This window comes from Seriola aureovittata, chromosome 18 (genome assembly GCF_021018895.1).
Source record: "Seriola aureovittata isolate HTS-2021-v1 ecotype China chromosome 18, ASM2101889v1, whole genome shotgun sequence".
Classification (NCBI taxonomy): domain Eukaryota; kingdom Metazoa; phylum Chordata; class Actinopteri; order Carangiformes; family Carangidae; genus Seriola; species Seriola aureovittata.
Window position 1 is genome coordinate 16,199,616 of NC_079381.1, and position 13,313 is coordinate 16,212,928.

General features: G+C 40.2%; 1 protein-coding gene across 1 annotated transcript; it reads left to right on the top strand.

Annotated features, from left to right (window-relative positions):
- Positions 1-255: 255 nt before the first annotated feature.
- Positions 256-10,466, top strand: LOC130186021 (alpha-synuclein-like). The gene is made up of 6 exons (XM_056402715.1): positions 256-559; positions 1,004-1,156; positions 1,351-1,380; positions 3,086-3,228; positions 8,911-8,982; positions 9,708-10,466. The coding sequence occupies exons 2-6, from the start codon at positions 1,036-1,038 to the stop codon at positions 9,723-9,725; spliced, it is 384 nt and encodes a 127-aa protein (XP_056258690.1). The 5' UTR covers positions 256-559; positions 1,004-1,035; the 3' UTR covers positions 9,726-10,466.
- Positions 10,467-13,313: the final 2,847 nt, after the last annotated feature.

Sequence of the window (13,313 nt, forward strand, 5' to 3'; positions counted from 1 at the left end):
CTTACATAATTACACTGCCACTAATTGGCGGTTCGGCCGCAGATGTATTGAGCCGACCGATGATTTTGCTTGCTGCACCTACACGCTGTGGGCAACCCACGAGCAAAGAGAGAGAGCTACGTAATCTGTGTGTGTGTGTGTGTGTGTGTGTGTGTGTGTGTGTGTGTGTGTGTGTGTGTGTGTGTGTGTGTGTGTGTGTGTATGTGTGTGTGTGTGTGTGTGTGTGTGTGTGTGTGTGTGTGTGTGTGTTGCAGACAGACAGACAGACAGGCAGCGGAGCATCTCTTCTCTCGCATCAGCATCACGGGGTTTAATCGCTCTTTCTCCATCGCCGAGGCGTGGGAGGCGTCTACTGTCAAACCTGTGGAGCGTCTGTCTGTCTGTCTCACTCTGTCTGTGTCCGTCTGTCTGTTCAGCAGACAATACTACACGCACGGTCGTTAGTAGTAGTTGTAGTTTGGAGACAATAAACCGGTTCGACTGCTCTTTGGGGGGAATCTCCGCTGTCATCCCGGAAGACTCATCACAATCTCGCTTCAAAGGAAGTTGAAGCAAACAGGTGCGTGGAGCACAGCTCTTTGATTTCTTGCCTTTCTACTCGTAATATATATTTTTAATTCTCTATTTTGGAATATCAGCTGCTACACGATTTGTTTTTCCCTATCGCACTGCAATACAATAGCTCAGTTTCTATTTATTTATTTCTTTTATTGAAATTGATAGTAAATCCATTCATGGTTTCGCAGCTGGGCTGAAACCAATTCCTACAGGTGGGATTTTTCAGAGCTGCTTGTATCAACAGCACACATATTTCAGACGGTGATATTGGCTTGACAAACCAAAGAAAAGTAGGGCGGTGGCATCGTTTTGTGCGTGTGTGTGTGTGTGTGTGTGTGTGTGTGTGTGTGTGTGTGTGTGTCTTGTCACTCGTTTTAACACCGAGCGCCTCACTTCATCCGGGAGTGCCCAGATCTCATTGCGCCCTGTTTTGACATCCTCACAGCTGTGTGTTATTTGGGAGCCAATCAAGCAGCCATGGACGCGTTTATGAAGGGTTTCTCTAAAGCCAAGGATGGGGTCGTGGCAGCGGCGGAGAAAACCAAGCAGGGAGTGACTGGAGCAGCTGAGATGACGAAAGATGGGGTTATGTTTGTAGGTGGGTGCTGAGAATTAATTTGACTGATGATCATTTCATTTGAAAATGGGACAGAAAGCTTTGAAAAGTTATTGGTTAATTATTATTATTATCAATTTAATACACAATTCTGAGCCTGTATAAAACTGGGTATTTTGATCATTTACTGTATTCCTATTTTTGACTAATTGAGCTTCACCTGCATTTCCTTTCAGGTACCAAAACGAAGGATGGAGTCACAACAGGTAACAGCACACATTAATGCAGACGTAAATACATCTGTTCCATTCCCATGTTGCTCTGAAAAATCAGAGCATGAATTTACACATTTTGCAACCAGCCGGTCATGACAGGATTTTTACACAAGTACAGTAGATCTAATCTAGACATAAAGGCAAAAAAGAGTGTAATCTAACTGGATCCTCTGGCGGTCAATAAGAGAGATGTACTGTAACTCTGCAGGTGAGTAAGTGGCATATTTCACCGCCTGACTCAACACAACCGTCCTAACTCCCTGTGGGCCATGTGTGCAGGCCGTGCCATTTCTCTCAAACATAACAAGCAGAGAAGCTGAGGGACACTGGCTGCTGTAGGCATCCAGGAAAATGGCTCTACATTGTTGGCTTTACATTATTAGAAGTATTGTTAGTGTTTAGGAAGCTGGGATTATACGAGAGAAAAAAACGGATGGCAGAGTGTTTTATAAAAAGCCTTTAAATAAGGGAGGATGGATGGTATCATTTCTATCAGTGGGACCAAGTGGCTTACATTAGACTCATGATCTGATAATCTGCTTTCCCGACAAGCAGAGATGTTGCCCTGTAAGCAAAGAGCAGCTGAGTCATGATTAATTATTATGTGTCACACTGTTGGACTCCATTGTGTTACAGCACAGACCATTGGGTCTCCACCTTTTTGGCTTGTTGACGCTTGTGACCCAAAATCATCAGCTGTGTATGTCTACCAATTGTGAACAGACAGAGATGTGTTTTTTTTTTTTCGTTGTTTTTGGTCTGACTTCTTAAAAAGTGCTGACACTTACATTTATCCAGTAATTTGTTGGAAAAAAGAAAAGATCAGTGGAAATTTATGAAAACAAATGATTATTTTGGGTCCTGATCTCCATGTTGGGAATCACTGCTGTAGAAAAAACCAACACAAGACAATAAAACAGCAGCTTTTAGCACAGTGTGACCCTAAACTGAGCACTTGTTGTAAAAGGATCGGAAAATGCATTTATTGTATGCTAACAATATCAATGTTGACTGATGTTTTAGCCTTAATTCAACAAAGAGGCCAAGCTTATTTTATAAAATTTTACAAAATATCAGTAAAACAAAAAGTTTCCATAAAATTCATAGGAAACAAATGTGAAACCAGAAGTACTGCTATGCAAAACCACAAACGAAACAATGCATTGCTCAGACAATAAAAGGCGGGGTGAAAGTCAGTGTAGAAGGGTTTTGAAAGGAAAAGGCCTCCAGGCTGTTCCTGAGGACTTTCAGTTTACCAAATGATATTAGGTATCTGGTTTTAAATAACTCTGTAGGGCGTTTGAAGAAGAGGCAGCCGAGTATTTGATAACACTTAGAACTCTGTAGAGCTTCCATTACATTTGACAATAACACTAATGCGAGAATAGGAAGAAAACAGGTAAAATAACAAACATTTTGGAAGCTATTTAGTGTTTCATCCAGATTTATCTCAATGCTACAATGCTACTCTATATTCAAAGTACTATTTATGAAGTGAGAGTAGTAAGTCACTAAAGGGCTGCACCGCTGACATTATGTTTCCTTCCCATCACTGTGGAAGCTTTGAAATCCAGTTTTGTGAGATGTGTGTCATGTTTATCTTTTTATGCAAGCCAATCCTCACAGGTATTGCGACTCTTTAGAGATACACCCTCCTGAAATGCCCTCCCCCTCTCTCCTTCTTTTGTGACTTCAGTTGCAGGTAAAACTGTGTCTGGAGTGTCTCAGGTGGGTGGAGCGGTGGTTACCGGGGTTACAGCTGTGGCCCAGAAAACTGTGGAGGGTGCAGGCAATATTGCTGCTGCCACCGGATTGGTCAAGAAGGATCCAGCCAAACAAGTAAGAAAAATGCCTTTGATTTAAATTAGAATCGAAAATAAAAATTAATTTTTGGTAATTAATTAGAATACTTATATATACTCTGTGTGTTTTGACTTGACTTAAAATGTTGTTAGTTTTAATTCTGCAGTTCTTGAGCTGTGGTAGAAGCATCTAGAATAGTGTTCCCCAGTGGGCTTTAGTTCTGACAATGACAATATGCCTGTTCAATATCTTTATGGACAGGCACTAAAAATAGTTCATAATACAACTGGCAGGTTTGGTGGGCTGAAGTTGTTAGCCATTGCTAAGGTGTGATTCAAATCACAGGGTAATGTCAGGAGAATGGGAAGAACAGACATTATCCCACGGTGGTTAGCCACAGTGCTAACCTTGTAGTCACACCGGCAAAACAAAATGAGCTGATTTCACGTTACGCATTTAAGATAGCAAAATGAAACTTCTGGCCCAACATAGGCTTGGATCTTCAGCCCAAGTCTGGCCTATTTGCTTCCACATCTGGGCTGGTTCCAGCTGTTATCCTCCAGTGTTGGATGACTTTTTTTTGTGTGCAGCAGAATCGGTCCAGATGTGGAAATAGCATTTAACAGTCATGCTATACGTGGACCGGACTTGGGCTGTGGAACCGGGCGTATATCGAGCCAGGAGAAAGTAACAGGCCAATGTGACAAGTGTTCGCCAGAATAATTTTGCTATCTAGCTCCTATAAAATTAGCTAAATAAACTGTATTAATGTTGATATCGGATTTTATTTTGATGGAATTGGTGATCTACCTGCATCCACTCAGTTTGCTGATATCTCTGTAGTTCTTTTCACCAAGTGGTATTGATGGTGTCAAAAATTCCTGATACGTCCAAGTTGGAGGCTAAAATAAATGCACCGTAAATGATATAATGTGAACGCAGCATAATATAAGAAGTGCTGAAGTGACAGGACTACTTGTTAATTTTGACAGTCTTGTCATTTGCCATGACAACATCTGGAGCCACGAAAGAGAGACTGCTAATGCTAGCTAGGTGCCTCCAGTGTGGGAAGAACACAACACTGAGTGTGCGGGAGCTGACAATGACTCAGCAGGTGTTGAAATAACATGAATAAAAAGTGACATCAAGTGGGAATCAGTGTTAACATGAGTAAGTTAGCATCTTCTATCAACATGTGTAGGCTATACAGGGCTGTGACGTGCTCCAGTCAATAGGGCAGCATTAAAATTGACACTGTGTTTTGGCAAACACACTAGCAACGGCGACCCTCACATATCGTTCAACTGTTGCCATGGGAAACATACAGGCTCGATACTTAGACACTTTTTCCACGAATATGTCCATGGAACAGTTTTATGATTTCATCATTATAAAATTTCATTATATTCTATATTTCCTTACTGAAGAAGTGAGAAAAATTCAAATCTCAGTTCAACTTTAATGCGACTAGACATGATGAATGCTTACTCTTCTCCTCAGACCTACCAGTATAAAATTAAACACGCCTTTAGAAATGGTGGTTTGCAGCACAGCACATCCCTCCATTTCATGCCACTGGCTGTCAGTTATAAGTCTCCACCGTGTCAAAATGGCCTCCTGACCTTGAATCATTTGCCCTCTCTTATCTTATCTGCTGTGTGTGTTTCTTCTCTGAAACCAAAGCCGTTACATATTGTTAGCTTTTCCTGCATTGTTCATCAGTCAGTCTGGCCTTCGTTTGTCCAAAGGAGGAGGTAAAGGCAGTTTACAGTAGAAAACAATTTACTGCTGCGACACTCACACAAATATGAAAAATGATTCTTCTTTCCCCTTGTCAGTGGGTTCTTTTACGCTACATTTTGCTGTCTGTATCTTTCTATTTCACTCTCTCCTGGTCTTTAGCTTTATTTCACTAGCTCTTCCTGTAGATTTTTGTAGATACAGTCAGGGTCGTAATTTGGGGCTTAAGCAATGTGGGAGTCTACAATTTAAAAATTCAAGAGTACAGATTAGTTACAGGATGATTTTAGGGCGTATTACTGTACATTTAGCATTAAAATAAAAGAAATGAAAGAACCGTGTATTATTTTACATGTTAATCACATGTGGAGCACACTGCTTTTCATATATTTCACATTTGATCTAAGGCATTTTTTCCGCATGTAATATTCACATTAAAAACCACATGTGAAACAACAAGAATTCATGGATTTTGCATGTGCTACGGGTAAATTTAACAACTTTTGCCACAAAAATAAAATAGCAAAAGTTCAATCACTAGTAGAACTGTGGAGCAATGTTTTCACAAGTAGGTCTCTTTCATTTACATCTAATGCATGCATACTTGATGATGCAATACACACTCATCACACATTGTCGTACTGTAATGTGCAGGAAAGCGCTGTAATGACGCAATAAGGTTGTGATGAAGAAGACTGCTGTCAACTGCCATGGTTGTGAACAAGGCAGGTTTCAAAATATTCACAAAAATCTACTTTAGGAGGAAGGAAATGCATTCAACACTTTCTTGTTTGTTTACAAGAAAACCTTGTGAGGCACCTTTAATTACAACTGGCGACATGTGAAAGACTTTCACCCTAAACCACTACTTTCTCACTTTTACTCAACACCAGCTCTTACAAGCGCAGGAACTCTTGAGCATTCAAACTAGACAAACTCTACGAGGGACAGACGGTCCTTGTGCTCATGCTCTGCTTCTTTTTTTTTTTCTTAACTGAAAAACACTGCTTTCGCATGTTTTTCATATGTCGTCACACAGTAGCAGTCACACTCCCCCGTACTTCCTCTGTCATACATCTGTATTAATAAGGTGTTAAAATTGGATGTAATTCTGAGGGGACAGTTAAATTTGCCTGTAATTACCCTCTTCTCTCATAACATCGCTGAGAGTAGCAGGAAATGATAAGCCAATCAAATATTTCCCCGGGCAACGCAAACACTTTGTTGAATGTTTGTTGTGATGCTCGAGTTCCCATCCCTTAATTAGTGATGAAACACAAGGGAATCAATAACAACATTTTTGACACCAAGCGATAACAGAACACACGCACATACGCACATGCGCATCTTCAGCTCTGCTTTAATTAGCTGTGATTAGTGAAAAGTTCATTATAAAAAGATAAGACACCAAAGAAATGATCGAGTTATTTTCCTGCCAGTGGCAACAAATGACACCTGAACAAAATGTTTTTCAGCAGCTCTTTCACTGAGGCAATCAACAAATCTTCTCCCCAACTCCATCTTTTTTTTGCCCTGCATGCATTTGATTTCCATTATCAAAAGATGATATTTTCCCACGAATACCCAATCAAATCCTTTCATCTTTCGTTGCAGTTGTGTTATTAAAGGCAGCTAGATCACTAATCGTGATATACACCCTTAGGGATAAAACAGTGATCAAGCTCCACCAGGAATGTGATCAGCCTCATTATGAGGAACCCCGACGAGCCAAAAGCAGAACAGACAAACAGATGGACAAACGGGGAGGTTGTGGACTGACTGATGGAAAGATGGTGGACTGACTGATAGAGGAATAAACCCACAGATTTTTTAAATCTTGGTATTCCCAGCAAGAGACTGACATGCAGACAGCAGCAGATTGTCCTCATTCAACCATCATTCCCATGTGCTCAGCCATTAAACATCATTAATATTGATTTCATTTTAAAAATTGATGCCAGGTTGAGAGAGCCCATCAAAGATTGTCTCCTGTGACAGACACACACACGTACACACAAGCAAACAGAGGATGGTGGCATGCTGAGTCTTGATTAATCTCTTCATCTGGTCGTTTCACCAATTCATCAGCTGCTGGTGACTCATATCAGGAGACACAAACGCCAGAAAGGTAGAAGGAGATGAAAATGACAATGAGATAGCAGAGCAGACAGAGTGGTGGGCAGAGTGCTGGACAGCAGAGGAGGATACATGACAGAAAATAGAAAATGGTCTCAACAAACACGTCTTATTGCTCAGATCTTTTCAGCGACATGCAATAAAAGAGGCCGCTGTATTTCATATCCCCCAGGAAGCAATTTCTGCTTGAAAATTGCTCTGAAACAACACAGTAATCGTAGGTGAGGTGTTGGCTTTGATTTTGCTTTGGAAGATTATGGTTTACACAGTCATCTCAGGTTTGATTTGTCCTAAAAAAAAAAAAAAAATGACTGAACAAATCTTAAACTTTTGGCCAAAGTTTAATCTGACCACAGTAAATAGAAAAGGCGGTGTTTATTGGCAGACTGTGGTCCAAGAGTGTGTGTGTGTGTGTATTTACATAAGCACGCGTTTCTCTGGCTCTGCTGGGTGAACAGATGGGAGACTTGATGGGTGGTGTTAAATGCAACAGCAGGAAGAGTAGGTGCAATAACTGGTTTAAGGTTATGTCAGCAGCCGGCGAGCGCATCACACACACACACACACACACACACACACACACACACACACACACATCAGCTCACTGTGACCGCTCCTCATTAAGGAAGGTCATTTTAGTGGCACGGTGTAATCAAGGCATCCTTTTGAGCTCGACCAGAGAGACGTCACCCACCTCCTTCATTAGCGCTTCATGCCTCGTCTCTTTCTGAGCTGCCCACTCACTCAAAATGACCACGATCATAATGACCGTTATGAAATGAGTGCAAGTTCCTTTTTAATGTATCAGGGGACGAAGCGAGAGTGGGGTGAATTCCGTGTGTCGTTCAGATTCAAGCTTAGGTGTTCTTCTGTGGGTTTATCACAAGTTGTCCCTGTTGTAAAGGCAATGACAGTTAGATGTGCCAGAACCAACAAGTCCCAGAATTACACAAAGAAGTGTTTTCTGATCTGTCAGTAGGACAACATCCTTTGTAAGTGCCTTCCAAAACTGTGACAAATCACAGCTACAAAACAGTTTTAGATCTTACACCACCAATTATTGCTACATACTCAGCATTAGCATTAATAACTGTTTACTTACCAGTCTAGAAGAAACGTTGCCAGTTCAGCATCAAACTTCATTCTGTCACTCACCAAGAGCTGTGTCCTGTGATGGAAAGCAACACCGATGTTAACTCTTGTCTCTCTCACGTCTCTTCTTCTACTGAAGTTAGCATGCTAAGTAGCTAACCCCGGCCCATCTCGTCACTTTCCGATAGCAACTCACAGTAGGCTCCAATCTGCCCTGCACACTTAGCGCTGCTCAGAGGATGTATTATAATGTATTGCCTCCTAATAGCAACGATGGACAAAGGTCTTGTCAAGCGACAATCCCCACCACCCGCTGCATGACAAAGAAAAGAACTGAAACTTGGAGCTGGAACCAAACATTTGGCAGTGTCCTCCAGAAAACAACTAAATGATTGTTTGATTATTAAAATAACTGCAGATTGATTTTCTGTTGATCAAGCAAACGATGATTTGACTAATTGTTGCAGCTCAATCTGTGTCTACTCTTTATTTGTCCACAAGAAACTGTTGAAAAAGGCTTCTCAAACGGGTCAGTATAACACAAAAAAAAGAGAGGAGCGGTGTGAAAGAAAAAGTGGAAGGATTTAAAATTCTCAGTATGTGCACAAATACAAGCACTTGAAGGCACTTTTCATTGCGCTCTTCATTCCATATTAAATCTTCTCAGGTTTCTGCATTCAACAGCCCCTCTCCTTTCTTCTATTGTCTGTTTCCACATTATCCATTCATTCTTTTTGTCTTTTTTTTCAGGGTGATGACGCCCTGGCAGCACAGAACGTGGCAGAGTCACCGGTTGATTCTGACCCTGCTGATGCTACAGAGGTAAGACTGCAACTGGCTGATATAAAATCTACAGCTGGTAATGTGAAGCTGCATCAGTATTTCAACATGAAAATGAATATATTACATGTGCACATATTCAGCATGTTCAGTGACAATATCTACACAGGAGAAAATTGACTTTTCATTGTCTCTCAGTTCAAAATCTCAGGGAGAATGAACAGATCAAACCTTTGCTATATTTACGTTTTTTTCAGATGAGGCTTTTAGATGCACCAATTTCCCTTAAGACATTATAAACATAAATGGTACTTCTCTTAGTTGAATACCCTGCTTTTGAAACAAAATCAACATTTAAGGGTGAAGGAGTTTGAGGAAAACATTAACCTTTAAATTATTTCAACATTTTTTTAAAGTCATTTAAACGTTTGTGTATTGTACAGCATTTAGTGGAGGTTTATATCCTAAATGCTTTCTAAATTGGACACATTTTTGGTTGGATTGTCCTCTAAACATCGGAAGAATAATATTCCAAAGACGAAAAACAAATCATCATTTCTCAGGTGAAGGACTGACTGAGGAATACATAACCCGTCTTAATGGTTGTCGCAACATTACCGTCACTGGTTTACACAGTTTCTGAGATTTCACAGCTTCATGCCATATGGAGGAGTTTCACTCAAGGTTAAAATGCTCCCATCGCAGGAAGTCATTTGCATAAAGGACAGGGAATTCACAGCCCACCTCTTGTCCCTCTTCTCTCTCAGGAGGACACCGACGACTAAACTGACTGAGAGCTTCACAATCAAAGATCAATGACCGAAACATTCCATGTCGCTCTGCCAAGTCCCGTTGTGCCTCGTTTTGGTCCTTTATGGAGTCTGTGCCCAGCGTCTGTGGGTGTGTGTGTGTGTGTGTGTGTGTGTGTGTGTGCGTGTGTGTATGTGTATGTGTGTTGTTATGTATGTCTGTAATGCAGTATATGTGTAAATGTAGAGAAACAGAGGTGCTGTGTGAGTGTGTACATGCGTGTGCCTTCAGTCCTGAAAGGGACCTCAGGTGTGTGTGTCGTCCGTGACCAGCTGTCATTTACAGTGACTCCCTCCCACTGAGAAGGACACCTGGTCGTTGTGTGTGCGCATGTGTATGTGTTTATATGTCGGTTTTCCGTCAACTGTGTGGTTATGTCAATAACTCAAACATGGAAATATACCACAATTTACCACTTCAAGCACCTAAGTGTCTCTATATAAATGAAAAATTGACAGTGATCTGGTTGAAATGGAAGCATAATGATATTCTCTATTTTTGTCTGTATACTGTCACTGTTTATAGCGGTGGACAATGGAGTGCTAAGAGCTATATGTGCATTCGTATTGTATTTTTTAAGTTATCACTGCTATAACAAATATATCTCATACTGAATGGACTTTTGAAAACCAAGAGCATGTAAACCACTGTTCAGCTTAATGGCTGTGATATGAATTAATTTGGATTTAAGTGTTGAATAAAATATGTAAAAACTATGCGGTTGTTGACGTTTTTCTCACTTTGCTCAATTATCTTTACGTTCACATTTGGGGTCAATAGAGTGCAGAGCCACATGCTAGAAAAAGACGAAAATAAATGGTGCAATTGAAGAAAAATCAAAACAACTTGTTGGAACAAGGCAAACGTGTAGGAATCTCTAAACCATAATTAATGGTTTAAAGTATGGTGACCAAGGAAACGAGGAAATATGCTCCAAATTAAAAAATGTTAGCACTACAACATTTCAACTTTTTCAAATGTTTGGCCATTTGCAGCTATTTCTTGTTATCAAGCCATTTCCCTTATTGATTGTGTTTTAATTGTTGTATATGTTTTAGTGTTTGTCACATTTGTCTGTCTGACTGCGCTTTTGCATGTTTTACAATTTTGTAGCATTTTTTAATTTTATCACATTTCCTCAATGTTTTGTGCTTTTACAAACAATAATCAGTGATGGGGATGTGATATGATGTGATATGATGCAAATTATGATCCTGGTCAATGTTTTTGCTGTCTACTACTTTACAGATTCATTTACTATGATAAATTTAGTGTTGGATAAAATAACTTTTATTTAATTTTCCTCATTAGACTGCATCTTATTCTCTTTTTGACACACTGCACATTCAAATCCTTTAATATCTCTTGATGTTTATTTTGAGTTTGAGTTTAATTATAAGTCAATCTGCGGATGACATCACACACATCCCTAATTTAATTAAAGATCACATTGTTATTAAAGAACATGTGTTGACATCTGTTTTATTTTAGTTCATGAGCACATTATGACGCCTGATCTCAGCTGGATGTCACATCATCTTCTCCCTCTTGTTATTATCTCATGAGACAGGAGAACAAAAAAACAGCCAGTCAATCCCCTGATAACATCAACAATAATGTAAGTGTGTGTAAGTGTAAGTGTTAGTGTTAGTGTGTAAGCATGCATGTGTCACCTAGTTGTGAAACAATCATCTAGGAGACAACATGTACCAATAACAACATGTTGTTTTAAGGATTTCAATATCTTCCAAGGATTTTAGTAATAGAAGGATTTATGATTAGATGTTCTGTTTTTTGGGGGTTTTGTACATTTTCATCAGAGGAAAATATGTCTTTTGGCATTTGGTTTAAAGAGAGTAATAATCCTGCCTGTAGCCACTGAATCAGCCGGGGTGTTATTATAATAAAGCATGTCGGCCTTGACTATGTGCTGTACGCAGCTGTCCAGCCAGCTGCAGGCTCTACAGTGTGTGTAATAACAAAGAGGAGACTTAGACGTGCACTTACAGAGGTCCGTCCTTGCACCCAACTCCTCCACTATTTTTCCTCAGAGAGACAGTTCTGCTCCATTTACATCACGACCACCAAATCCATCAACAGCTTCTTCCTGAAAGACGTCATCAACGTTTTTTTAGACCCACAGCATCTCACCACCTGTAACGTGGTACACTGCGTACTACACATCCGTCTACAGCTGCAGTATCTTACATATCTTATCTTTTCTTACATTGTATAATATGCTACTTGTCAGCAGGTATTTTACCACAAAACAAATCTGTGTATGTGTACACACAAAAAAATAAACTGCCTTAGAGCTAAAAAAAAAAAAAAACACTAAAAAAACAGTGTAGTCTACTGAATATGACCTCACTCCAAAACACGTTTAAAGCTTAACAAAGTTAAGTTTGTTAAGCTTGAATCACCTAAAACAGTTAATATAAAGGTTAGTACTCATTTAATTCACATTAACTTTTAATAATTTATTTAATTCTTAACTCCTCTCTTGCATTTCTTACTCATGAAGCCTTTGTATTTTGTCTGCATCAGAATATTATTTTTTCATCCACTCTTATTAATGTCCACACCTGTCCGCAGCTGTTTCCTGGAACATCCCTGCGGTCCAGAAGCAGCCAGTTAACTCCTTGTTGTTACTGTTCTTCATGGTTCCCTGCAGAGAGCAGCTGTAATGACAACACAAGTTTTGTATTTTGGTTTGTTTCATAACTTCATAATTTGCATCTATGTGAAGAATCCTGATGTGATTTGACTGTTGAGTCCTGGTTCAACTGCAGCTTCACTTTTATAACACTACAGAGTGATATAACATATTGAACTGATATGATGGATCACAGTTCGGTGTGTACGGGCAGTGACAGGCTGAGTTCGAGGCTCCGCAGGCATTAGTAAAGAGCTTAAATTAAAGGTGATGAGAGAAGTCATTGATGCCCTGACCAATGATAAAGGAGCCGTTGATATTGAGTGGGGATACCTTGAAGGGAAGGTAGGGTAGGTAGAGAATCTGAATGAGGCTCCTAAATGGTTGTAATATATACATATATATCAAAGGACATATAATCAAGAACAATCAAAACATTTAAGATAATGGTGCAAGGACTTGAATTAAAAATCACTCCCAGCCGTTCTTTTCAGTTTTCCAGTCTGACTGCTTCGCTTGGCGTCTCTAGAGGAAGAGGAAATGATCCTGTGAGAACTCTGTCAAGATGGTCAAGAATGGCACAGTGCAGAGAGCTGAGCTGAGAAAATGCATCAGCAGTTGATGGCTGAGGCTGAGTTCCCTCAGGTAGCTGCATGATGAAGAGGTGGCCGACCTCCTGAAGCACACCGAATATTTAAATGTCACTGCAGGGCCCGGTGGTGACGGCCTGCCTGCAAAACACGCAAGCAGATATCGATGCAGCAGCTGTCCACAATGACCGGGGGGGGACTAAAAAGTGACACAAGAATAAGTAGGACAACCTAAAGACTTGCTATGGACGAGGTGAGCATGTGAAACAGCTGACATCATCTGCTGCATATCATGCTGAACCTGGATGCAGAGACTA